The sequence below is a fragment of the Lactuca virosa genome, chromosome 1 (assembly GCF_052849685.1).
Source record: "Lactuca virosa cultivar CGN04683 chromosome 1, Lactuca_virosa_CGN04683_v6, whole genome shotgun sequence".
NCBI classification, from domain to species: Eukaryota; Viridiplantae; Streptophyta; class Magnoliopsida; order Asterales; family Asteraceae; genus Lactuca; species Lactuca virosa.
Window position 1 is genome coordinate 154,044,706 of NC_136426.1, and position 25,912 is coordinate 154,070,617.

Sequence of the window (25,912 nt, forward strand, 5' to 3'; positions counted from 1 at the left end):
ATGTGTTACAAATAACAAAATTAAAAAAAAAATCATCCCAAACGAATTTCATATGAAAGAGTTATTAAAGTTCAAAGTTTGGGACCACTTGGGTTATGATGACTTGGTAAAACATGTGGAAGATTTGGTGGATAAACTATTGACCCATGTTCAAATCCTGGCACTACTCCGCCTTTGTGGCCATGGAGGTTCGCATTCAGTGACTCCAGGGCATGATACATAGTCTCATGTTTGTAACGGGGATTAGTCGGTATGCGAAAGCTCGCTCGGAAACCCTCGTTAAGGAAGTTCCCTTTCCAAAAAAATTGTTTAAAGTTCGGAAAATAAAAATTTGATTTTCACATGGCAAAAATTATGTGCCTACAAATATTATAACTATTTTGGTTATCTTTTATTTTTCAAGTTATTTTATGGAATTTTTTAATTAAAATTTAAGCTTAAGATATATTTTTAGACTAATGTTATAGAAGCCCTTAAGTTTTTAAGAAATATTCAGTTTTACCCTTTGGTTTCTTTTGGGTTCACTAAAGTCGGAAGTTTGCAAAAAATTTATCATTTTTGCCCTTTTAACAAGTTACCCGGTTACCAACAGGTCAACTTAAGGGTAAAAACGAATATTTTTTGAAAACTGTAGGGCTTTTATGACATTAGCCCAAAAATATATAAAAACGATTTTATACTTATTTAAACATCTATATATATATATATATATATATATATATATATATATATATGTATTTTAAAAATACTTAACATATCTCTATATTTATAATATGTATGAAGTGTTATTATATGAATTTAAACATATAAAACCGTATTAATACATATAAAAATATATTTTTAAAAATATAAATATATTTTAAATGTGTAAAATACTTATAAATAAATTTAATTGTATAAAATACTCTTTTTAAACCTTTTAAATATATTTATAACTTTAGAAATATGTTTTTATACCTTTAAATATTTTTTATTTGTATAAATATGTATAAAAAGGTTTCTATACATAACGTGTATATAAATATGTAAAATATGTTAAATTTGTATAAACACTTTTTCTATATGTTTAAATATGGTTTTTTATACGTATAATTTTTTTTTATTTTTATATGTATAAATATGTACTAAAAATGTTTTTATACATATTTTAATTTATTTATAAGTATTTTGTATATTTAAAGACAATTTATATCTTTAAAAGTATATTTTTAAATGTATATATATATATGAGGTTTTAGATGTTTAAATACATATAAAGACATTTTTATTGATATTAATAAATATTTTTAAAATACATTTAAATATATATATATATATATATATATATATATATATATATATTATTTTTAACTACATATAAAAATTTATTTATATTTTTTAGATGTATTTATATAAATACAATATATATTTTTTTATGTAGAAGGTAAAACCAAAAAGGCATGTTGGTGTATCGGCAAGGGTTTTGACTTCTCCAATAGTGTTTGTGGGTTCGAGCCTTTGGGCTTACATACTTCCCCTCAAAGGTTAGTTGTGGGTGGGATCATATACTTTCCCTCAAAGCTTTGACTTTTAATTGAAAGAAACACCTCAACATCAGTCCAATCATCACATATATGTTCATCTAATAATGTTTTACACATATTGTAAACATAAAGATATGATAAATATGTTATATATATATATATATATATATATATATATATATATATAATCATCACATATATGATTTTTAAATTCATCTAATAATGTTTTATACATGTTGTAAACATAAACATATGATATATATATATATATATATATATATATATATATATATATATATATATATATATATATATATATATATATAGTAGTTCAAATGAGAACCTAAAAAGGTTAAGAACCATACGAACCATTTTTTAAATGTTTTTATTAAGAGCATTTTGGACTAATCCAACACATATATTGTATTAAGAAAACTTTTTCATTACTTAATTTATAAACTACTTGCCACTTGTTGTCGGTCCACCATCGGACCATTGTCGAATCACCGTCAGACCGCCGTTGGACTAACATTAAATTCAGTGGTATTTTTTTGTCGTATTCACAGCTTAATAGAACAAACATTAAAGCTTCCAATTCTTTGGAAATACATTTTATTTTTCTAGCTAAAACATACAAAATTTAAGTAAAAAAAAATGAATTATGCCTTGATAAATTCATTTTTTTTCTAAATTGTAGATACATTTATAAAATATATATTGTGTATAATGGTATTCACACTTTAAAATATATTATTCACAGTTTAATAAATATACTAATTCAGTAATACGCAATTTAATATTTGCATGCATACCGTCATTCATATTTGAACATAAAATTTATATAAAATATACAACTTAATACAGTCTGGTTTTAGTTTAATACAAAAAATTCACAACATAACATAATACAATACATTATACACTAATTCACATATTTAAAAAAGTCAAATCCAAATTCTATTACCACCACCACCAACTACCACATACCATCACCAACCACATGTGTCACCGTTGCAATCATATTTCGTTCCAAATTAGATCGGTATATAAAAATCATTAACTGCCAGATTAAATATTATATTCACAATTTAATAAACCAATTAATTCACTTATTATGAGTTTAACGCAAAATAATTATAAAAACTAATACTCTTACATATTTATACAACACAAAAAATAAATATATTCACAAGAAAATTAATACAAACATTCATACATAAATCATTCATATTTTAACACAAAATTCATTAAAATTCACAACTTAATACAATTAATTCACAATTTAAACAGAAAATTCATAGCTTAACGCAGTCAATTTAAAGTCTTATACACAAAAATCACAGTTTAATACACAAAATCAATAGTTTAATATAGTCAATTCACAGTTTAAACAAAAAATTCACAACTTAATGTAGCTAATTCACAGTTCAAAACACAAAAATCATAGTTTAATACATAAAATTCACAACTTATTACAATAAATTCACAGCTTAATAAACAAAAAGTATAAAATTCACAGTCATATTATCAACTTAAAACTCTTAATACAATCAATCCTAAGTTTAATACATAAAATTCACAGGTTAATACACAAAAACTATATATTCACATCCATATTCTCAAATTAATACTTACATTTATACGTTCATATATGGAAGCATGTCTATGTATTAAATTGTGAATTTAATATATTAAGTCGTGAATAAAATTCACAGCTTAATATATAAAAATTTGCAATTTAGTACAATATATTCATAACTCATTTACAAGTATAATATAGTTAATTCATTGTTTAGTACCCAAAATTCACAACTTAATATAGCAAATTCACAGTTTAATACACAAAAAATATACATTCACATATACCTTCGTATCTAGAGGCTAGTGCTTCTTTTAAAATATAATTTACACAATATTCAAAATTTAAACTTTATATACTTTTATTCAAAATTATAGAAAATCATATCTACGCATAAATGTTTCTTTCATCTCCTATTTTAGAAAAAAGAAACACAAAATTCATAAAAAATTACACAGCTCAAGACAATCAATTCAGAGTTTAATACAGTCAATTCACAGTTTAATACACAAAATCTGCAGCTTAATACAATAAATTCATAATTTAATATTCAAAAAGTATGTTTTCATAGTCTTATTCTTAACTTAAAACTTATATTTTAAGACTTTCATTCATAGTTTAAAAGTAGTTCATGACTCTCATTTATATAATTCACAATACTAGTTCAAGACTATCATTCCCAATTTAATACAACTTAACAACTTAAAAATCATTAAGATATTTAATCAAATATTGTGTGAATTTTAAGACTAGATAATATTTCAATTATTAAATTCTACATAATTAGTCTTACTTTAAAAGTTCATTTAAATATATTTATATATTTAAGCAACTTGTCGTATAGATTAATTTTTGTTTATTTATTAATTATTCCTATTTCCTTAGATATGCGAGACTAGGTATATGTAAACAATAAAAAAGTATACATCTTTATTGTGGAATGTGTCTTCAGAGTAAATGGAAGCAATTAAATATGGAGAATTTCAAAACCTTTACCACTCTCGGTCAAATCACATGCGCACATACTGCACACACATATAGCACATACATACACCTTTAACTTTTTGACATCTCCATAACATTACCGGAGAAAAATAACTCTAATTTCTCACTTCTTGTAAATCTAACCTTTTGTTTTTAACGATAACACTTATAAACCACATGAAATGCTTGTCGGAACATATCTCTACCGGAACTCGTGACCAAAAAGCACACCTAGTCGTGTTGAACTCACCGGGACGCCTAAACAGTAGTCGGAAAACCTCATCGGAAAACATCACATACTCAGATATGATTTACATTCTGTTGTGATTGTGATAGTTTAAACAAAAACATTACTGGAAAACTCTCATGGATGTCGGTTTCTGATAGCTGACAGAGGAGACGGCGATGAAAGAATTCGCCGGGGGAGAAGAAATGGAAGAGATCTAGCGGAAATCTTAGATCTGATTTCGTTGACGAGAAGAGGAGGACGTGGTCCAGATCTGATGCATTCGAGATCTACCGTATCTTAGTGATATTCTGGTGGCTTTGGTGGCTCTCCAGAGCAGATCTGAAGAAAAAGTGGTGGCTCGTCGGAGCAGATATGTCGTGGAAGGAGGACATGACTACGACTGTGGTGGTTCACCACAACAACGACAAAGACGAGACATCAGTGGTCCTAGATCTAAAACTCCGATGACGGATTTAAGTGTGATCGCCGGTAGTCGGAGGCTACGACGTGGAGGTGTCATCGGCGGCAGTACTAGTGGTGAGGCGGCCGTCAATGGTGGTAAATGTGGTGGTGTTCATCAGAGATGGCTGAAGGAGGTGAGAGGATATTTATTTCGTTTCAGGAGAATAATGAAGAAATAGGATCAAATCTAACATATGTAATATGAGTGATTCTTAGGGTTCTTAATCTTTAGTGGTTCTTATTTGAACTTTTACCTATATATATATATATATATATATATATATATATATATATATATATATATATATATATATATATATATATAGGTTCCGTTGAGATTAAAAATAAAATAGAGATCTTGAGATTCAACCTCAGCCACGTATTTCACATCTGCCGCTCTAACCCTCCAGCGTACTGGCGCGGCAGGCCTGGTATAATCATAAATGATTATACAGTGCCACCCGTTCCTTTCTCATCCGCCACCATCCACACCATCATAACCGCCACCGCCATCACCACTACCACCACCTCTAACACCAGCCGAACTCACCACTGTTATCTCCGTTACTTATACCACCGCCACCTCTGTCAGCACCACATCTTTTGCCACCAACTGTCATAATCATTTATGATTACTCAATCTGTGAACAGACATATATGTATAATCATTTATGATTAGGCATATACGTATAAACATGTATAATCCTATATGATTATACCTCTCTGTCATATAATCATTTATGATTAGTCATACCCCGTTGTTGCCGGTATGCTGAAGCATTAGAACGGCAAATGAGAAATTATGGCTGAGGTTGAATCTCAAGATCTCTATTTTTTTTAATCTCAAATGAACCGTCTCCTATATATATATATATATATATATATATATATATATATATATATATATATATATATATATATATATATATATATATATATACACACACACACACACACACACACACACACACACACACACACACACACGTTTAAATACATATAAAAACGTTTTTATATATTTCTGGGCTAATGTCATAAAGCCGTTAAGTTTTTAAAAAATATTTGTTTTTACCCTTAAGTTTTCAATTCATATGTAGGTGACCTGTTGGTAACTGGGTAACTTGCTAAAAGGACAAAAATGAAAAATTTACGCAAACTACCGGTTTTAGTGAACCCCAAAAGACATGAAAGGGTAAAACCAAACATTTTTTTTACCGCTTAACAATTTTTATGACATTGAACCTATACTTTTAGGCTGTGTTTTGGATTTCTTTTTTAACTTAAAAGTCATTTTATAAAAATGACTTTTTATAAACGAACTTTTTTTAAAAGGATGCCTTTAAAATGTGTTTGGCTTGACTTTTATGATTTTTAAGAGTTAAAAGCCAAAAGTTAAGAAAATATGAGATTTTATGATTTTGAAGAAGCTACTTTTCATTCATGGCAAAAAGTTGATTTAAAAGAACTTTTTCTATTTTGCCAAATATCCTTTGGACTTTTTTAATTTTTTGAAAAAGTTAAAAGTCAAAAAATATTTTAAAAGGAAAGTCAAACACCCCTTTATTTCTCACACATTGAGACAAGGAAATTTTTTACAGCTTACTCACTTTAAACCCTAAGTCAGTCCGATTGGTATGATGGGTAAGTTTATATTGTTTTTAATTATTTGAAAGTCGTCTGGGAAAGAGTTTCTGTCTGGATTATGTTGTTTATGATTTATTTTGTTCATTAGTTCGAAACGTAAACTCTGTTTTTGCGTATTGGAAAACAGAAATTAGGAAACCGATTTGAGAATATTACATGCGTTCTAAAGATAATTGAATAGTTATTAATTTTTCAAGGCCGCAAGTATGATGGGTATAATCTAGTTTTTGCAAGTATGAAGGGTATATCATGTGGTAATGTAGGTTGTTTTAAGTTAGGTTTGGCCGGGGAAAGCCATTGACGCGACTAGAAATTTGAGGATAGACCAAAATTGAAACCCAAAAGAAATTTGTTTTGTTCTCACCCTTCTGCAACAAGTTTGGTTAGTAATGCTTTATGTATGGCCTCTAGCTTTTCTTTTTACTCGTACAACTTTGGAATAACCTTCTTGCTCGACTATCAATTGTCTTTCACTTTTATGCTCACCTCCTTTGATAGCTTCCAAACTCATGTCGGTTTCTCCAGAGATTTCCCTTTGTTTTCCACGACCCTCTTATAAACCATTATGCTCTTAAAAACTCTTGGATTATTATCTTTAGTGTTACAAAATGTAAATATGTGAGCTACAGCTCCTTAAAAATGCTTGCAACCTTTAAATCATAAGCATTACATATAAAACAGTTTCTTTCTCATGAGCTGTCCTACCACACATACACATAAACTTCGTTGATAATGAAAGGATATTAAGAATAGTATTCAAAAGGTCAAGTTGCTCCATGTTTCTTATTGCATTCTATTTTATATTGATATAACTTGGTCTTATTTTGTTTTTTATTTTTTTCTGAATCTAATAACAGAGAGAAATAAAAGGAGGGTTGTCAGTTGTCCCGAGGAAGATAGAATCAGTAAGTTGCCAGAACAATTGATAGACTCGATCTTAGAGCTGCTCCCCATTGAAGATTCTGTAAGGACAAGCATTATATCAGAAAGTTGGAGGTACAGATGGACCACAATGGGGGCACTGGTTTTTGATAAACATTTCTCCAATAAATTTGCAAACAATGGAGCTTTTGGTCGTAATGGGTTTATAAGGATCATAAACCAAGTCTTGTTCCTTCACAAGGGTCCTATCTTGAAATTTCATCTCCATATACCAAACATATCTCTTGATAGCTTCCAAGAAGTTGATCAATGGATGTCATTCTTATCAAGAAACGGTGTCACCGAACTCCTCCTTACTAATTTAAATCAACGTTATGAACTTCCTTCTTATGTGTTTTCTTGTCTAGAGCTGACAAAGTTAAAACTGGTGAACTGTTTCTTCAAGACGCCACTTAAGTTTGAAGGATGTCTCAATCTTGAAGAACTTTGTCTGCAGGATGTTGATTTTGGGACTAGCTTGTGTGGAAATAAGATCAACCTACCACAGCTTAAGAAGTTGATCCTTCTTACGTGCAAAAATGTTTACAATTTCAACATTAAGGCTACAAAACTGTGCGTTTTGACTATCGTTGCTTGTCGTGATACCATATTGCTCCGGTTATTGGACAGTTCATGCCTTTTTGTGGCTGGGCTTGCTCTTAGGAAACCCATACAAGATTTTGTACGAGGTGAAAAAATAAATTTGGCCACAATGTTGAGTAAGTTGCCCAGAGTTGAATACCTTTTTATCGACAATTATTTCCTTAAGGTATGATATAAAGGGATAGTTTTTATGCTTAACCTTTGCTCTTCCTCAATTGGAGGGTATGTAATTCTCATGTTTATCGGGTAACTTGAAATATAACTTTCATCTCACAGTCTTTGGTTGCAGAAAAGATTCCTAAATTTCTTCCACGTGCGATTAGTAGTTTAAAGCGTCTGTGGTTGTTTGATTATCAACTTGGTGATATGGATCAACTTCATGTTGCTCTTTGTTTTCTTCGAAACTCACTGAATCTCGAAAAACTGTCTGTAACGCACTCTGAAATGGTAAAGTAAAGAGTGTTAAAAGTAAATACATATAATACATGAGTTAGATGCTAAACTGTGGTTGCATCTTAAAATTGTTTCAGGAGTCTCGAGTGGATGTGGGACCAGCTTCAAATCATTTGGAATCCCCAAACTGTTTGGACTGTATGTTGACTCGATTGCAAACTGTGAAGATAGAATGTTTACAAGGATCAAAACCGGAACTGCTTTTTATAAAGCTACTTCTTGCTCATTCGCCTTCTCTCCAGAACTTTACCATCACGCCAAGTGAGAACACTGATGCTCAAAAAAGATTTGACATTGCTAAAGATGTGATGCAGTTCCGTCGAGCCTCACCAAAAGCAAAAATGATCTATTTGAACCCGGAGACATAATCATGTACGGATGTTCAACTACATTTTAATTTAGCTTTATAATTTCATACAAGTGCCAAGTATATATGTTGGACTTTTTTGTCATCCCTCCTTCCACAAAATATCTACTATAAACTTTGACCTTCACAAAGCGCTAGTATAAATTTACGAAAATGTAGACAGATACCTCCAACTGAAATCAAGACTTTATCGATGTAAGTATTTGAACTTATATACACAAAGAAAGAAAATATGTGTACAGCTTCATACCAGTAAACCGTAAGTTTCTGTAGAGTATTTCCTTAAAACACCCACTTATTTATCTATCCTATATTCGTATTTGCTTTGCTACAATTGCATTTTTGTTATTTGCACAAAGGACCTTGGTCCAGTTGAGTTGTTATAGCTACAAGTCCCCTGCTTTTCATCTTCTTACTCTTTACTTTCTAAGTCCTTGAAATAAAATAAGCAGTTATTAAACTCCAACAAAGTTTGTTGATTAAATTTGTTTAAGCATAAGATTACATAAAAAAGGACTGCATATTGAAAGTTATAGTAAGAAACAAGTGCTCAGTAGACTATATATATTTCAGCCATTAGGAAACCAGGAATTTGTAATGATTGGTATGTTATGATTTAATTCAGAAGGATCCTAGTAACTTTACTTGATTTTTGATTATTTGTGGCGTGTTTTAATATACTTGTAAATAGTTTGTGTGCATGAAGAAGAAACTGATGATCTGAGAATTGTGTTATGCAGATCTGCAGTGACCATAGCGAACAACCATTATGTTGAAGAACAAAAGAAAGCTGAAGCTGTATGTGTGTGTGTGTGTCAAATTACATGTGTTGAAACGGAAATACTATAAGTTTAGTGCACTCTATTTAGATTAGAAACTACAGTAGTGTGTCTATAATACCGAAGACACAAGTGTTGTTCGTCTGTCGTTTTTGACTGGAAAGTTGTTAGCCTTCATTTAGAAAGAACTCCCGATGTGCTTCAAGGTGGATAGCCATGACATGGATATTTTTTTAGGAGTAATGCTAAAAAGGACATTGAAATTGTTATTTTGACAAGAAGTTTCGTTTATCCTTATATTAAGTAGCATGCTCGAACGACTATGTATGAAAGTAATATATATATATATATATATATATATATATATATATATATATATATATATATATATATATATATATATAATGATAAACTAGTTATTTTTCTTTGGTTAGATACCAAACCACAATGAAACCTTATACCTTTTATAAAGATGTCTATTTTGTTAAAATATCCATTCTTTTATGTGAACCAAGAAAGATCACACCAATAGACAATTTCTATAATTTACTCTGTAAATTTTAAAGAAACGCTTATGTTATCTATTTTTTTTTATCTTTTATTTTGCAAAAATGATATTTTTTTGTTAAATAATAACCGTAAATATTCAAAATATAATATTGGAAAAAATAATTACATGAATTAGTAATTTTCTATAGAAAAAAAAATCGATAAAGAAAATGTTATCATTAACTCATTAATAGTAAAATGAGAAATAGCTACGAAAATCACCTACGAAAAGATGTCGTCAGTATTTTCCGACGGAACTCCAATGGAAAACCATGCCCTAAATTAGTGACGAGAATGTGACTGAATTGCGACAAAATACCGACGGGTGAGAAACCGTCGGAAATCCATCGGTAAATACTGACGGAATAGCTACGGAACAAAGAAATATATTATTTTGGTATATTTTCCGTCGCTAGAAGTTAAAACTTGAAAAATGAAAAATATATGGGGTCGGTTTCAAACTTGGGTCTTCCATGAAACATATCAAACACTTACTATCATGGCATGCCACATTCATGGTTGCTTGATATTTCTTGTACAATACCTATTTTATTATTATTATTATTTTTTTTATTATTATTGTTATTATTATTGTTATTCTTGTTATTATTATTATTATTATTATTATTATTATTATTATCATTGTTGTTGTTGTTATTATTATTATTATTATTATTATTATTACTATTATTATTATCACGACACTGTTGCTACAGTTGCAACTGGTAACCATGCGTACTCTGTTGATGCCAAGAAGAATTGGTTCACACAACAACTTGATGTCAACAATGCCTTCTTGCATGGAGACCTTGTTGAAGAAGTGTACATGAAAGTTCCCAAGGTTTTTCCAAAGAAAATGATACTCACATTTGTCGTCTACAAAAATTCCTCTACGGTCTGAAGCAAGCTTCTCGGTAACTGGGACCACAAATTGACCAATTTTCTTTTGAGCATTATTAATTTTCTTTTGAGCATTATTTTTTGTCAGTCAAAGGCCGATTATCACCTTTTCTTGCAAAATCGAAGTGGTTTTTTCACTGCCATCTTGATTTATGTGGACAATATTATCATAGTTGGTGACAATTTTGACCAGATTCAACAAATAAAAGGACAACTCGACAACGCTTTCAGCATTAAAGATCTTGGACAACTAAAATACTTTCTTGGCATAGAAGTAGCAAAAACTTCAAACGACTTAGTTCTGAGTCAACGAAAATACATCTTAGATATCCTCAAAGATAGTGGAATGTTGGGCTGCAAAGCATGTTCGTTTCCTGCTGAGCAAAACTTAAAGTTAGATCAATGAGAAGACGAAGCTCTGGTCGATGCTAGTCAGTATCATAGACTTATTGGTCAGCTCCTTTATCTTCAAGGAACTCGTCATGATGTTACATTTGTTGTTAAGATGTTGAGTCAGTTTATCTCTGACCCTCGCCAAAGCCATATGCAAGGAGTTACACGAGCCCTAAGATACCTAAAGAGACCGCATGACAAGGAATCCTTTTACCACGAACTGCAGAACCACTCTTAACCACTTTTTCTGATTTTGATTGGCTTGTTTGTTCATACACAAGACACGAACATGTTACTTTCTTTTGCTTAGCGGTGCTCCTATTTCTTTGAAAACTAAAAAACAATCCATCGCCTCTCACTCTTTCGATAAAGCTGAGTATCGTGCCATGGCCTCAAGGGTTAATGAAGTTTTGTGGTTAGATAGCTCCCCAAGGATTTATAAATTGTCACAAACACTCCAACCAATTTCTTTTGTGACAAACAGGCGGCTCATCATATTGTAAACAATACTATTTTCTACGAGAAGATTAAGCATGTGGAAATGGAATTTTTTTTTTCGAGAACGGATTGCTTCTCGAGAAGTCTCATTAATGAAGATAGACGGCAAGATGCAAGTTGCCAACTTTCTCACCAAAGCTCTTGGTTCCAACCAACTTCATTTCCTACTTGGAAAGATGGGTATTGATAATCTACATTCTCCATATTGAGGGGGAGTGTTGGATATTGATAACATAGATATTGTTTCCTTATATGTGCATATCTAGTCATGTATTTTATGCATATTTCTTAATACTTTAAGATATAATTATACTTAATTCGGGATAAATGGTACTTATTATGTTTGAAATATGTTTTGTTGCAGCGAAGACATGCTCGGGATGAAAAGGAAGCAAACGAGGATCTAGAACCAAGAAAATGCGAGCTTAGGCAAAAAGAAGAAACAAAAAGGATGTTGTTGGACAGTTTGACCCCTCGTTGGTATTTTTACCATCACTTATGAATCGTAACTATGATTAATGTGATTCAAAATGATCTGAAAACTAGACAAAATTTCGGACGACTTTTGTGTTTTGAGAAAATGCTGATTCTAGATAACCAGGACGTGGTGATCCCACCACGACGTGGTGAATTGAATCTTCGCGATTCTCAACGCTGACTTGGAGAATACTGTAACACCCCAAATTTCAATTGTTCAATGAAGGGCCAAAAGTGTAAATTTAGGAAAGGGACTCGATGAGTAGGTCCGCTTACTAGCCGAGTCGGAGCGGGATTTTATCGCGGTTTAAGTGGCCAACTCGCCGAGTCGGCGGCTTGGACTCGACGAGTTGGTGCTGAAGAGAGAAAACCCTAATCCCGGCGAGTCTGTTGAAGATTGACTTGGACTCGGCGAGTCTGTTCTTGGACTCGGCGAGTCTGTTCTTGGACTCGGCGAGTCAGGTCGCAGAACCCCTAACCTCTTCTGGTTAAGACGCAGATCAGTGAGTCGAGGGGTGACTCAGTGAGTTGGACAGGTTGGGACTCAGAGATCATTAGACTCGACGAGTCTTGGGGTGGCTCGGCGAGTTGAGTCGTGTTCTAAGAGTTTTTAGAGTATAAAGACTCGACGAGTCAACGGGTTGACTCGGCGAGTAGGGTCAGTCAGGAAGTTTGACTTTGTCCTGGACTTTGACTTTGACCTTCAAGGGTGTTATGGTAATTGGTTATTTATGTCAATGGTCCATTGATGGTAATAGGTGTTGGAGTTTGGAGCAGTGCTTCGGGTGTGTGCTTCCGTGGTTCGGTTCTTCATTTCAGGTGAGTTATCCTCACTATATCGACAGGGTCTACGGCACCAAGGTCGGCCCTTTATCGGATGGAAATCCGGGTATTGTTTGTTATCTTATTGCTTTGCTAGATCTGTATCCTGGTATTTAGGATGGTGTTATGTTAGTGACCTGGTTAAGGTCGGTACCCGGTATTTAGGGTAATGTTATGTTAGTGACCTGGTTAAGGTCGGTACCCGGTATATAGGGTAATGTTATGCTAGTGACCGGTTAGGTCAGAATCCTGGTTAGGATGTTGATATGATATGTGATCTGTTAGACTGTTTGTCTGGTTAAGGATCTGTTATGCGATTAATTGTTTATGTGCACATGGTTGTTTGAAGGGGGTTGGGTTGAGGCGGTTCCTGCTTTGCGCTATAGGCCAACATACCCAGGGCGGACCGGATATTCCGAAGGCCCAGCGAGCGGTCCGGATAGGCTGAAGGCCCCAAGAGGGCGTACCAGACGTGCCGAGGCTCGGAGAGTGGACCAGGCCGACTGAAGGACCGGTGTGGGCGGACCGGTCATACTGTAGACTCAGAGAGTGGACCAGGTGGATTGAAGGCCCGGTGCGGGCGGACCAATCACACTGTAGATTCGATGTACATGTCTAGACTTGGAGGGTGGACCAGGTGCACTGAAGGCTCGGTGCGGGCGGACCAGTCACACAGTAGACCTGATGTGCATGGCTGTTCTATTTGTGATATGTTATGAGTATGTTTATGTGTGGTTGGTATTTTGGGGGTAACTCACTAAGCTTTCGGGCTTACAGTTTCAGTGTATTGTTTCAGGTACTTCAGGAGACCGTGGCCAGGCGAAGGCGTGATCGTACCGCTCCTCATGTTTTATGATTTATGTGATATGGTTCTGGGGGATACTCTGATGTTTAAACTATTTTGAAAACGAGATGTATGAACTTATTGGTTTTTGAATGAATTAAAATGTTTTAATTTGGCTCAATTTTTATGGGTGTTACAAGTTGGTATCAGAGCCTTGGTTTGAGTTCATTGGAGGAACATTCGTGTGAATCCAGTCTCAAATCAAGGAGAAATTTTTGAAAATGGTTTTCAAAAGGTTTTCAAAATAAGTAAAGGAGGACGCAGAGGGTACGATCAGCCGGAGCCAGTAAGTAGACCCCAAAATACCATACAAGTTACTGATTATGTGATATGTTAGAACAGCATGCTAGTACTAGGCTAGGGATCTTCAGGAATTGCATGATAGAATTGCCTGATTTGTGATGCATGTTAGCCTAGGGTTTTCTTGATATGAGATATTCGGTATTCCTCTAGGGGTGAGGATTGAGTGCTTGCCATGTATGTTTGTGCTTAGGGCGTTGTGGTGATACTTGAGACAAATATGGGTAGGTGTGGAAGGTAGTATGGGCTCGTACTACTGAAAGCACAGGACCCATATGCGTGTCAAGGAAGTCACAACCCCTAGGTTGTTGGTTAGAGGTTAGTTCGCGGCGGTTATGCGAGGAGATCAGGTCAGGGCCAGAGGTGTCGGCCGTATGGCGGATGCGAGACGTTTCAAGTCAGGATCCGGTTCGGGATCGGGAGAGGGTGGTCAGGATGGATCAGCACCACCCGAGGTTATTGGTCAGATGAGGACGGATGAGTTGGATGCTAGGATTCGGGAGATCCTGCATGAGGAGGTTGCTGCTATGTTCCGGACCGAGTTACCGGAACTGTTTGGGTCGATCAAGACCGCCATGGTTGAGTATTTTGATGAGCGCTATGCAGCTCTTGCAAAGACAGCGGCCGCGGCAGCCACAGCGGCTGTGGCAGCGGCAGGGGGAGGAGCCAGTCGGGGTTTTCAGTATCGGGATTTCGATAATACGAAGCCCCTACCTTTAATGGAGTTCAGGATCCTATCATTGCTATGAGACGATTGTCAGATGTGGAGGGTTGTTTCTTCACGTGTTCATGCCCTGCGGATCAGAGGGTGAGGTGTTCTCTGAACCTTTTAAGGCTCGGGGCGAAGGATTGGTGGAGGTTGACTACGAGATCTTATTCTGATGCGCAACACTTGGGATCAGTTCCGGGAGGTGTTCAGCACTCGTTATGTTCCACGGGTTGAGAGAGAGGTTGACTCAAGAGTTCCTGGAGCTGAAGCAGGATTTAGAGTCGGTGACGGAGATTACCAGGATGTTCACTGAGAGGGCGATGTTTTGCCCAGAGTTTGCTTCGGAGCAGGCTCAGATGTCTCGATATATGAGTATGCTCAAGAGGGACATTAGGCAGTTCGTGTCCACGCAGAGGTGTGATACCTTGTTAGAGTTGCAGGAGGCCGCCAGGCGGCGGGAGTTAGAAGAGATGGAGTTGCAGTTACGAGAGCAGAGGCAGGCCCCGGTGCAGTCGCAGCCGGCGCAAGTGTGGGAAAGAGGGGCATTATGCAAGGGATTGCCGTCAGGCGGTCCCGGCTCAGGATAGGAGGATCTGTTATCATTGTCATCAGGTTGGACACTTGAGGGTCAACTGTCCACAGCTTGTTGCAAGACCGGTGCAGGCTCCAGCACCGGCCACTTTGAGGATTACGGGTGGAGGTCAAGGGGGGAGCGGAGCCTCCGAGGGCTCAGAGACGCACATTCTAGCTTACAGCAGAGGAGGTCAGGGCAGAGCCGGATGCAGCTGCGGTATGATTGAGGATCTTAGTAGTTAGGAGTTGTAGTTGGTTAGCGTTCAGGAGGATTCTTGGTCGAAAGATAAGGTTTATGATCTCGTTGCTAGGAATAGCAACTGCGATGCGAGAAGTGTTCAGTTGAGATTCGAACTTCCCTGGAGTTCGGGTGTGCGATGGCGGAAGGGTTATTCGGTGAAGGTTACTCACTTCCGAGGGATTCAGTTCATGGTTAAGAGGGAATATATGGAGTAAGGGCGATTGAGCTATGCCGGTTTTGGGCATCGGTGGTTAGTAGTCGGTGCACTAAGTGGGGGAGAATTGGAAAATTCTCCGGTGAAAACAGCAAGTATTCAGGGTTGGTTAGCTGTTTAGATTCATCAGTGTTGTTAGCCGAGAGTGTGGCATGATTGGAGCAAGTGATAGACAAGTGGGGCAGGGAACAGACCATGGTTTCAGGAAAGGTAGTTGGTCGATGAGAGGCCTGGGTTTAGGCCATGGAAAGGATTCCGGGAACGGAACGGGAGTTCGGAACCCTAAGAGGGTTAGAACAGACTGTATGGGAGAGATTCCCGGAAAGGATGGTTCAGGGTGAAGTACGACAGTTTGGAGCGGTCCGGATAGACTGAAGGCCGGAAGGCGTACCAGTCAGACCGAAGGCTCGGGGAACGGTCCAAACAGGCTGAAGGCCCAGGAGGGCGGTCCAGATATGCTGAAGGTTCTGAGAGTGGTCCAGATAGGCTGAAGGCCTGGTAAGGCGGTCCAGTCATTCTGAAGACTCTGTATGTGTTAGTAGATCTGTATGCGGAGAATGAGTGAATATGTCGCCATGCAATAGTAATCGATATGGTCTGGCCCCAAGTATTGATCATGATGATGAGGTTGGCTGGAGGCCGTGCGTGGGCCTTGTTAGTTATGTGATCGGATTCGGAGTATATGGGAGTTCGAGAATAGCAGTTGCTCTACATGGATAGTGTAGAGTGGAGTTTAGCTCTGTGGCACTTATAGGTGCGGTAAGGGTTGTTGAGTAGACTTCCTGGAAAGGGAAGGTATGTAGCTTCGGAAGGAGTTTGGGTCCTCTGAAAAGAAGGGAGTGGAGTAAATAGATGATCGAAAGTGCTTGGCAGTAAGCACTGGGATTGTACCAGATATATGGAAGCACATACAGGTTGGATGCCCGTTGAGGTTGTGGCAATGTTGGATGATGTGCAGGCATGTTTTCAGTCTCCTTGGAAGAGGAGGAGGAAAGTGGTTCCAGATTGGAGATTGGGACAGAGGAAGGTGAGATAGCAGGTTAACAGACTCGGGAGTAGTCTGGACCGGTGGTGAGGACTGTATAAGGATATTACAGTCGGAGGTCAAGGACCTAGAGATCGTGATAGGGAGGTGTGAGTGGGTTGCACTCCGTTGTGTCGAACCGAAGGGTTCGAGGGTGACGCAAGGACAAGGTCCTTAGTTCCGAGTATGGTTGTAGGCTTGAGTTATGTATGTGGAGGTATTCCAATCTGGGGTATTCCATCAAGAGGATTCGTTCCAGGTTGCAAGTTATCAGGGTTATCGCCAATTTTGGGCGAAGGAAGATGGATTAGTTTCTTAGCAGAGCTCAGTGGGTGTTTGTGGAATCTAGCGTTGTAGGGCGCGAAAGCGTGTCCATGATATGAGGGGTTAGTATTATCGGGTGATTCGTGGTTAATTCGTGGTGCTATTGAGTTGAAAGGCCGATGATCGGCTTGGAGTAGTGGCAAGGATGCCACGTGAGAATAAGCCATTTTAAGAGAGATGCAGAAGTAGGGTTTGTAAGAGCATGAGTTGATTGAGAAGTCGGAGTCTGCAGTTCAAGGGGTTTGTTCTGAGGCGTATACTGCAGTAGGCTTCGAGGACGAAGCCTAATTTAAGTGGGGGAGAGTTGTAACACCCCAAATTTCAATTGTTCAATGAAGGGCCAAAAGTGTAAATTTAGGAAAGGGACTCGACGAGTAGGTCCGCTTACTCGCCGAGTCGGAGCGGGATTCTATCGCGGTTTAAGTGGCCAACTCGCCGATTCGGCGGCTTGGACTCGACGAGTTGGTGCTGAAGAGAGAAAACCCTAATCCCAGGAGTTGTGCCCTATATAAAGCACATTATAACCCACCCTCAGCCTCTTTGCTACCCTTTTGAGATCCAGAAACCCTAGAATCGAGTGAGCTTCCATTAATAGAGAGAATAGAGCTTTGGAGGAGGAAATCTTGGAAAGAGGCTTGAAGATCAAGAGGGTTGCTGCTAAGGAGTGGTGTAGATTCGGGATCTACTTCAGTTGGAGCTTATATTGGAGGTAATAATCTGTTGCTTGGGCTCTTTTGCATCTAGATCTATTATCATTTGAGATTTGGGGCATTTTTGGTATGATTGAGAGCTATTTCGAGTTAGAGGCTTAGATCTGACGTTGCTACTTCAGATCTAGGCTTGTGATGGTCCAAAATGTCATAAAGCTTCTGTCTAAGAGTTGTTGGTAAAGCCCCTTTGTCATAAACCCTAGCCCTAGAGTGTTTTGGGCTTATATCTCCTTGGTTTCACATAAAGTTTGCAACTTTATGTGAGGGTTAGGCTGTAGAAGAGTGGATCTATGGATTGGAGCCCATGCATGGCTCGAAAAGCCTCTGTATGGATTTAGAACTGAAGAGACTCGGCGAGTCACATGGGTGTACTCGACGAGTTGTATGAACATGTGCATGGGCTCGGCGAGTTGGAAGAACAACTCGGCGAGTCTGTTGAAGATTGCCTTGGACTCGGCGAGTCTGTTCTTGGACTCGGCGAGTCAGGTCGCAGAACCCCTAACCTCTTCTGGTTAAGACGCAGATCAGTGAGTCGAGGGATGACTCAGTGAGTTGGACAGGTTGGGACTCGGAGATCGTTGGACTCGACGAGTCTTGGGGTGACTCGGCGAGTTGACTTTGCTAGATCTGTATCCTGGTATTTAGGATGGTGTTATGTTAGTGACCTGGTTAAGGTCGGTACCCGGTATTTAGGGTAATGTTATGTTAGTGACCTGGTTAAGGTCGGTACCCGGTATATAGGGTAATGTTATGCTAGTGACCGGTTAGGTCAGAATCCTGGTTAGGATGTTGATATGATATGTGATCTGTTAGACTGTTTGTCTGGTTAAGGATCTGTTATGCGATTAATTGTTTATGTGCACATGGTTGTTTGAAGGGGGTTGGGTTGAGGCGGTTCCTGCTTTGCGCTATAGGCCAACATACCCAGGGCGGACCGGATATTCCGAAGGCCCAGCGAGCGGTCCGGATAGGCTGAAGGCCCCAAGAGGGCGTACCAGACGTGCCGAGGCTCGGAGAGTGGACCAGGCCGACTGAAGGACCGGTGTGGGCGGACCGGTCATACTGTAGACTCAGAGAGTGGACCAGGTGGATTGAAGGCCCGGTGCGGGCGGACCAATCACACTGTAGATTCGATGTACATGTCTAGACTTGGAGGGTGGACCAGGTGGACTGAAGGCTCGGTGCGGGCGGACCAGTCACACAGTAGACCCAATGTGCATGGCTGTTCTATTTGTGATATGTTATGAGTATGTTTATGTGTGGTTGGTATTTTGGGGGTAACTCACTAAGCTTTCGGGCTTACAGTTCCAGTGTATTGTTTCAGGTACTTCAGGAGACCGTGGCAAGACGAAGGCGTGATCGTACCGCTCCTCATGTTTTATGATTTATGTGATATGGTTCTGGGGGATACTCTGATGTTTAAACTATTTTGAAAACGAGATGTATGAACTTAATGGTTTTTGAATGAATTAAAATGTTTTAATTTGGCTCAATTTTTATGGGTGTTACAAATACGGGATAAACTTGAGGACCACGCCGTGGTGGAGGTCAACCACGACATGGTGACCAAATTTTGGTAATTATAAATATTTCGTACATTAGGTTGATTCCATGGGGTGGAGGCCGTAGGGGTGCAACTATTAACAAAAAAAATACCCTTCCAAGACCCCTTTGAGGGAGGAAGAAGGAAGTGGATTCACCTTAGAAGCTCAAGACCTCTTTGGATCCAGATGCGTCTTTCCCTCAAGCTTCATTTAGTGGTATAAATCTCTGAACTTGTTGGTTACTTCATTAGATCTTGCTAGTTGTGGACTTTTGTGCTTCTTAGCCCCATAATATTGGTCCATTTGAGTATGAGCTACTCTAGACCAAAGGAGTTGTCCTTTTAGATGTTTTAGAGTGTCTAAAGTGATAAACATATTGGCCCTTATAGTCTTTCTATGAAAAGGTTATGATGTCTTAATGGTTTAAGAAGTTAGGGTTTTAAGATTTGAACCCTTAATGGCCATGCAAGATCATTAAGGGACTAGCTTTGGGATTTGGATGAAAGGACTTAATGGATTAAGCTCATTTAGAAGGAAAAGTTGGCAGCGGAGTATGTTGGGCGTACTTCTGAGTACGCTGCATGTACTCTCTTTAGTCCCCGTATCTTGATTGTCAGTATGTCGTGCATACGAGTTGAGTATGTTGGATGTACTCAGCCTGAGTTGACTCTTAACATTTGACCTTTGACCAGGATTTTTACCAAGTTTGACCTAGGGGTATTTTCCGTATTTTGAGCTATAGTCTCAGTTTTGGTCACTATTTGTTGTAAGGTGGCCGGTAGAGTTGGTACTCAGAGCAGCGTGTTGTTCAATTATTTCGTCAGAATGTGAGGTGAGTTTTCTCATTGTATATGCGGGTCGAAGGCACCAATGCCAGCCCGCTTGGTTATGTATCTTGGTATATAGGATTTTATTATGTTGTAGTGATCTATTAGATCTTTATCCTTGTATATAGGATGTTCTTATGTTGTAGTTATCTGTTAGATATGTATCTTAGTATATAGGATGTTGTTATGCTGTAGTGATATGTTACATCTATATCCTGGTATATAGGATGCTTCTATGCGGTAGTAATCTGTAGATATGCCTGATTTCCTGATGACTGGTTATGTGGTTATCTGTTGCATATGTCGACATAGTACGGTTTTGGGTTGAGACTTTATTGTTATATGTGTGAGCCAACAGACTGGGGGTATTCCAACCCGATGATTATGGACCCGAGGGTATACCAGTCCGATGACTGAATGGGCACGTTACATATTGGCATTTTAGTCCGATGACTTATTGGGCCGGGGGTAATCCAGCCTGATGGTTGTGGACCCGAGGGTATTCCAGTCCAATGACTGACCTGGCATGCATGATTGTATATGTTCTGGTTGTGTGTGGTACTTTGGAGGAACTCACTAAGCTTTGGCTAACAGTTTTCAGTTTATGTTTCAGGTACTCCAGATAATCGGGGGAAAGCAAAGGCGTGATCGTACACATCCTTCCGGTTTTTATGATTTTGGATTTTGGGACTCTAATTTGTGATTATTACTTTTGACAACAGTGTTTTGAAAACAATTATGGTCTTTGGTTAGATTTTAAAAATAAAAATTTTACCTTGATTTTTGGGATGATACAATATTTCACGCATTTTCATATAACTACGTTTTTATAAATAGGTATTTAACATAAAATATTGTTTATATAAATACATATTTTGCATAAAAAAAAAGTTTTAAGAAAAGGTTTTTATGTATGTATTTTGCATATAAAAATATATATTTTTAATTTATATAGAAAAAAGAAGGTTTTTATATAAAAAATATATGTTTTTTTTGTATAAATATGATTTTATACAACGAATAAAACATATTTGAAAAAAAAATGAGAAAAAATGTAAAAAAAACTAAACTTAAGATGAAATCGTAACAAAATTTTGAAATCTTGGTCAAAATTGTAAATTTTTGACCACATTTATAATAAAATTTAAATTCTAGACCAAAAGTATTATTTTTGAAAATGAGATAACCTTAAAATGGTCAAATTGAACACAATTTTCAATTTTTAGAACATAATCGAATAAAACAAACATATAATAACTAAATCGATTATAAGTCCAAAACATAACGATTTTTATGAAGTTTTCCTTTTAAGAAAATATATAAAACGAATATTAATCAAATGTCAACAAAAATAAATAGTTTGGTTGAAAATTAAAATTTATAAATATTTATTCAAAATTTATATTATAATTTAATATTATATAGACAAGAAACTTTTGAGAAGTACACATGAAATTATTTTATTGTATAATACCTTTTAATCTATTTGAAAATATAATTTAGTAAATTAATAAATAATTAAAAGATGTATATTTAAAACAAATATATATAAATAAATAAATAATAAACTTTTATTCTATTTCTTTTACTATTCAACTTTAATTTTATAAATCATAATAGTTTTAATTTTAACTAGAAAGGTTACCCCCGCTACGCGGGGTCAGAAGCTTTCAATGTTGTTTCCGAATTGATAAATATGACAGACATAGAAAATGCAAGGATGAAAAGTCCGGGCTTTGCCCCGGACAAAAAATGTAAAAGTTTTGACTGCAAGGACCAAAAGTGTGAAAATGGCTAAAGAATTAAAGGGGTAGGAATTAGCAACTTTTTAGAAAAGGGATCAAAGTTGTCAAACCGTTAAAGTTTTGTGGCCAAACTTTAAATATTAAAAGGTTCCAAAAAAGTGTAAAAATATTGATTGCAATGACCAAAAGTGTCAATGGGTAAAGAATAATGAGCAAAGTTGCCAAAAAACATCCAAATTTAGTATTTCTAACTTCCAACAATAATACAGGGACCAATTCTGCCAAAAAAATGGGAAGATGAATGAAACACAAACAAAAGGACATGAATAAATTAATTAAAGAAGTACAGGGACCGGATATGTAAATCAAGGGACCAAACCTGGACAAAATATCCCAACTTTACTATTCATTTCTTCCACAACTTTAATATATACTCCCTCCGTCCCAAATTTATAGTCCATATTTCCTTTTTGGTTTGTCCCAAAATAATAGTTCACTTCTAAAAATAAATAACATTTTTACCAAAATATCCCTCATTATTACTTAACTGACTAAGCATTTAATGGAACATTAAATGCAAAGTAAGGACGAAACTGTCATTTTATTAAATAAAGTTAATAATAATTAATGTTTTTCTTAATATATGTGTTTTTTTGTCTGTGGACTATAATATTGGGACGGAGTATATAATAATCATCCAAAATTCAAAAAAAATAATTCAGTTTTGCTCAAACTCATCCAAAATATAAATATCTAAACCAAATAATACGATCATTGGATCAAACTATTTTTGTTTTATCCTACCCTAAACCCTAATATCCCAAATCATTTCACAGTGTTACCCTGAAAGGTAAACTACTTGCTTGCTCCGTGTGTATATCGAAGTCATGATGGGTAAGGTTCTATTTCAAATTTTTAAGTCGTAAGGAAAATCTGGATATCCTTCTACAGTTATATCCGTTTATTCGAGTTCTTTTTTTTTTTTTTTTTTTTTTTGAATCATGTTGTCTATGATATCTTTTGTTTATCGTGGTTGCATACATATAAACTCTGTTTTTGGAATTTCACTGTCAATTATCACCTATCCATTAGAAACATAATCAAGAAACCGATTTTGAAAAGATTCATTACATGCGTTCGAAAGATCATTAGATAGTTGTTAGTTATGCAAGGATGCAAATACGAAGGGTTAAGCTAGGTTTTTCCTGTGGAAATTACATTATGTGGTCATGTAGTTTCATTAGTTTTGAGTTGATTGAAGTTTGATTTTACCAGTGGAAGCCATTGATGCAACTTGTAGCTTCAGGATAGACTAGATTGAATTTGAAAGAAATTGTATCCCTGTAAAATGCAATAAAAAACATAAAGAGCTGAACCCCTCTAGGGTTTGGTGTATTCCATCATCACATACCCTGTGTCAATATCCTCTAACTTTTACTTCAATACTATCTATATCATTATGTGACTACTCATCCACCTTTCCATTTGAGGTTTTTTATTTTATTGACGAGGATGAGGAGGGCATTCACGTCTTTTGCATAGACAAGACAGTACTTTTCGGTCGGACAAAAAATTAGAATTCGTGACTTATTGAGATTTTCCTCTTTTCAAACACTACCTTATTGAGATTTCCCTTCGGTATTCGGTTACTCTCTTATAAACCATTATTTTACTTAATACACTTGCATTATCATATATTAGGGTTACAAAGTGTAATATGCGAGTCACATTTCCTTAAACAAAGCTTACAACCACTGAATTATCAGTATTGAAAATAAAGCAGTTTCTTCCTCATGAATATGCTACCACACCCAAAACCTTCATTGATACTGAAAGTATATTAAGAATAGTTTTAGAAAGGTCAAGTTGTTCCTTATTTCTTATTATATTCCATTTTATATTAAAATAACTTGGTCCCGATTTTTCCATGAATATGTCAGAGAATTATAGTGGGGCTTGCAACTTGTGCTGAAGAAGATAAAATCAGTAACTTGCCTGAACACTTGATAGACTCAATCTTAGAGCGGCTCCCTGTTCAAGATGCTGTTAGGACAAGCATTTTATCAAAAAAGTGGAGGTACAGATGGACCAAAATGGGGGCGCTGATTTTTGATGAGCATTTCTTCAAAAAATATGCAGAAAACGCACCTTATAGTCGTAAATTTGTAAGGATCATAAACAAAGTTTTGATCCTTCACAAGGGTCCTATCTCAAAATTTCTTCTCCATATACCAAAGATGGGAATGTATCTTTATGGTTTTGAAGACGTTGATCAATGGATGATGCTGTTATTGAGAAATGGTGTCAGGGAACTCATCCTTACTAGTTCAAGTCAATCTTATAAACTTCCTCGGTATATGTTTTCTTGTCTAGAATTGACAAACTTGAAACTGGAAAACTGTTTGTTCAAGCCGCCACTTGGGTTTGAAGGATTTATCAATCTTCAACATCTTCATCTGCAAACTATTGATTTTACTGGTAACTTTAGTGGAACTCAAATCAACTTACCAAAGCTGAAGAGTTTGTGCCTGGATACGTGCACAAATGTTTACAATTTCAACATCAAGGCTACAAAACTACAAGTTTTGCATGTTTTAGATTGTCCTGACGCCATGTTTTGTCGCTTATTCCATAGTCCATGTCTTACTCACGTTGCTATGTGTTTACCGAAACCTATGGGAAAGTTTACGCGAGTTGAAAGAATGACATTGGCCATGATGTTAAGTAACTTGCCTGAAATGAGAGGTTTAGTTTTCGATGGTATTTTCTTTACGGTAAGATACAAAGTGAACTTTTCATGTTTAACCTTTGGTAAGTTGAAATCTCACTTTCACTTCACAGGTTTTGATTCCACAAAAGATTCCAAAATGGCTTCCACATCCAGTCAATAGTTTGAAGACACTATGCTTTCTAAATTTTAAATTTGGTGATTTGAATCAACTTCATGGTGCTCTTTGTTTGCTTCGAAACTCGCCCAATCTAGAAATTTTTTCTGTGAGGACTTTGGAGACGGTTAAGTAACCAGTGATAAATGTATACATACATACATATATAATGATGCAAGTGTTGGATGCTAACTATCGTTGCATTTTTATGTTTTTTTTTTGTTCCAGGAATGTCGAGTCATTCGTTATGATATGGGACCAGCTTCAAATCATTTAGAATCCCCACACTGCTTGGACTGTACATTGGATCGATTGCAAATTGTTGAGATAAGACATTTAAAAGGATCAAAACCGGAAATGCTTTTTATAAAGCTTCTTCTTGCTCATTCTCCTTCTCTCAAGAAGTTTATCATTATTCGAAGTGGAACTTGTGCTGCTAATGACATTGCTAAGGATGTTATGTGGTTCCCTCGAGCGTCGCCAAAAGCAAAAATGATCTACTTGAATTCTAAGACGTAATTCGTAAGAATCTTTTACTACAATGCAATTTGGCTTTATATTTTCGTCATTACAAGTATATTTGATTTCTCTTCCATTTCTTGATTTGTTTGATTAATTGGTTTTGTTCATGACAAATAATATTGAATGTTGGTGAATAAATGGTCATCCCGCCATTCGTATTGCATTCATGATACTTTGCTTAATATTGGAAAATAATTATCAGTATCCATAAACTCCCAGAAGTCGACAAATTTGTGTCACCGACTATGTCAGCATTTCACTTCCTTA

At 36.2% G+C, this 25,912-nt stretch overlaps 2 protein-coding genes across 2 annotated transcripts; both read left to right on the forward strand.

Annotated features, from left to right (window-relative positions):
* Positions 1 to 4,779: 4,779 nt before the first annotated feature.
* Positions 4,780 to 8,766, forward strand: LOC145122327 (F-box/FBD/LRR-repeat protein At1g13570-like). The gene is made up of 4 exons (XM_079057945.1): positions 4,780 to 4,873; positions 7,279 to 8,111; positions 8,222 to 8,392; positions 8,476 to 8,766. Exons 1-4 carry the CDS (start codon positions 4,780 to 4,782, stop codon positions 8,764 to 8,766), a joined length of 1,389 nt encoding a protein of 462 aa, XP_078914071.1.
* Positions 8,767 to 9,362: 596 nt separating this feature from the next.
* LOC145122333 (F-box/FBD/LRR-repeat protein At1g13570-like) lies at positions 9,363 to 25,642 on the forward strand. The gene is made up of 5 exons (XM_079057950.1): positions 9,363 to 9,369; positions 9,457 to 9,563; positions 24,179 to 25,012; positions 25,080 to 25,250; positions 25,352 to 25,642. Exons 1-5 carry the CDS (start codon positions 9,363 to 9,365, stop codon positions 25,640 to 25,642), a joined length of 1,410 nt encoding a protein of 469 aa, XP_078914076.1.
* The last annotated feature ends 270 nt before the right edge of the window (positions 25,643 to 25,912 follow it).

Coding starts and splice junctions, on each gene's coding strand:
- LOC145122333 (XM_079057950.1), top strand. Junction 9,564..24,178: donor AACAAAAGAAAGCTGAAGCT/GTATGTGTGTGT, acceptor TGAATATGTCAG/AGAATTATAGTGGGGCTTGC. Junction 25,251..25,351: donor CTGTGAGGACTTTGGAGACG/GTTAAGTAACCA, acceptor TTTTTGTTCCAG/GAATGTCGAGTCATTCGTTA.
- LOC145122327 (XM_079057945.1), top strand. CDS start 4,780: ATGACGGATTTAAGTGTGATCGCCGGTAGTCGGAGGCTACGACGTGGA. Junction 4,874..7,278: donor TGAGGCGGCCGTCAATGGTG/GTAAATGTGGTG, acceptor ATCTAATAACAG/AGAGAAATAAAAGGAGGGTT. Junction 8,112..8,221: donor TCGACAATTATTTCCTTAAG/GTATGATATAAA, acceptor TTCATCTCACAG/TCTTTGGTTGCAGAAAAGAT.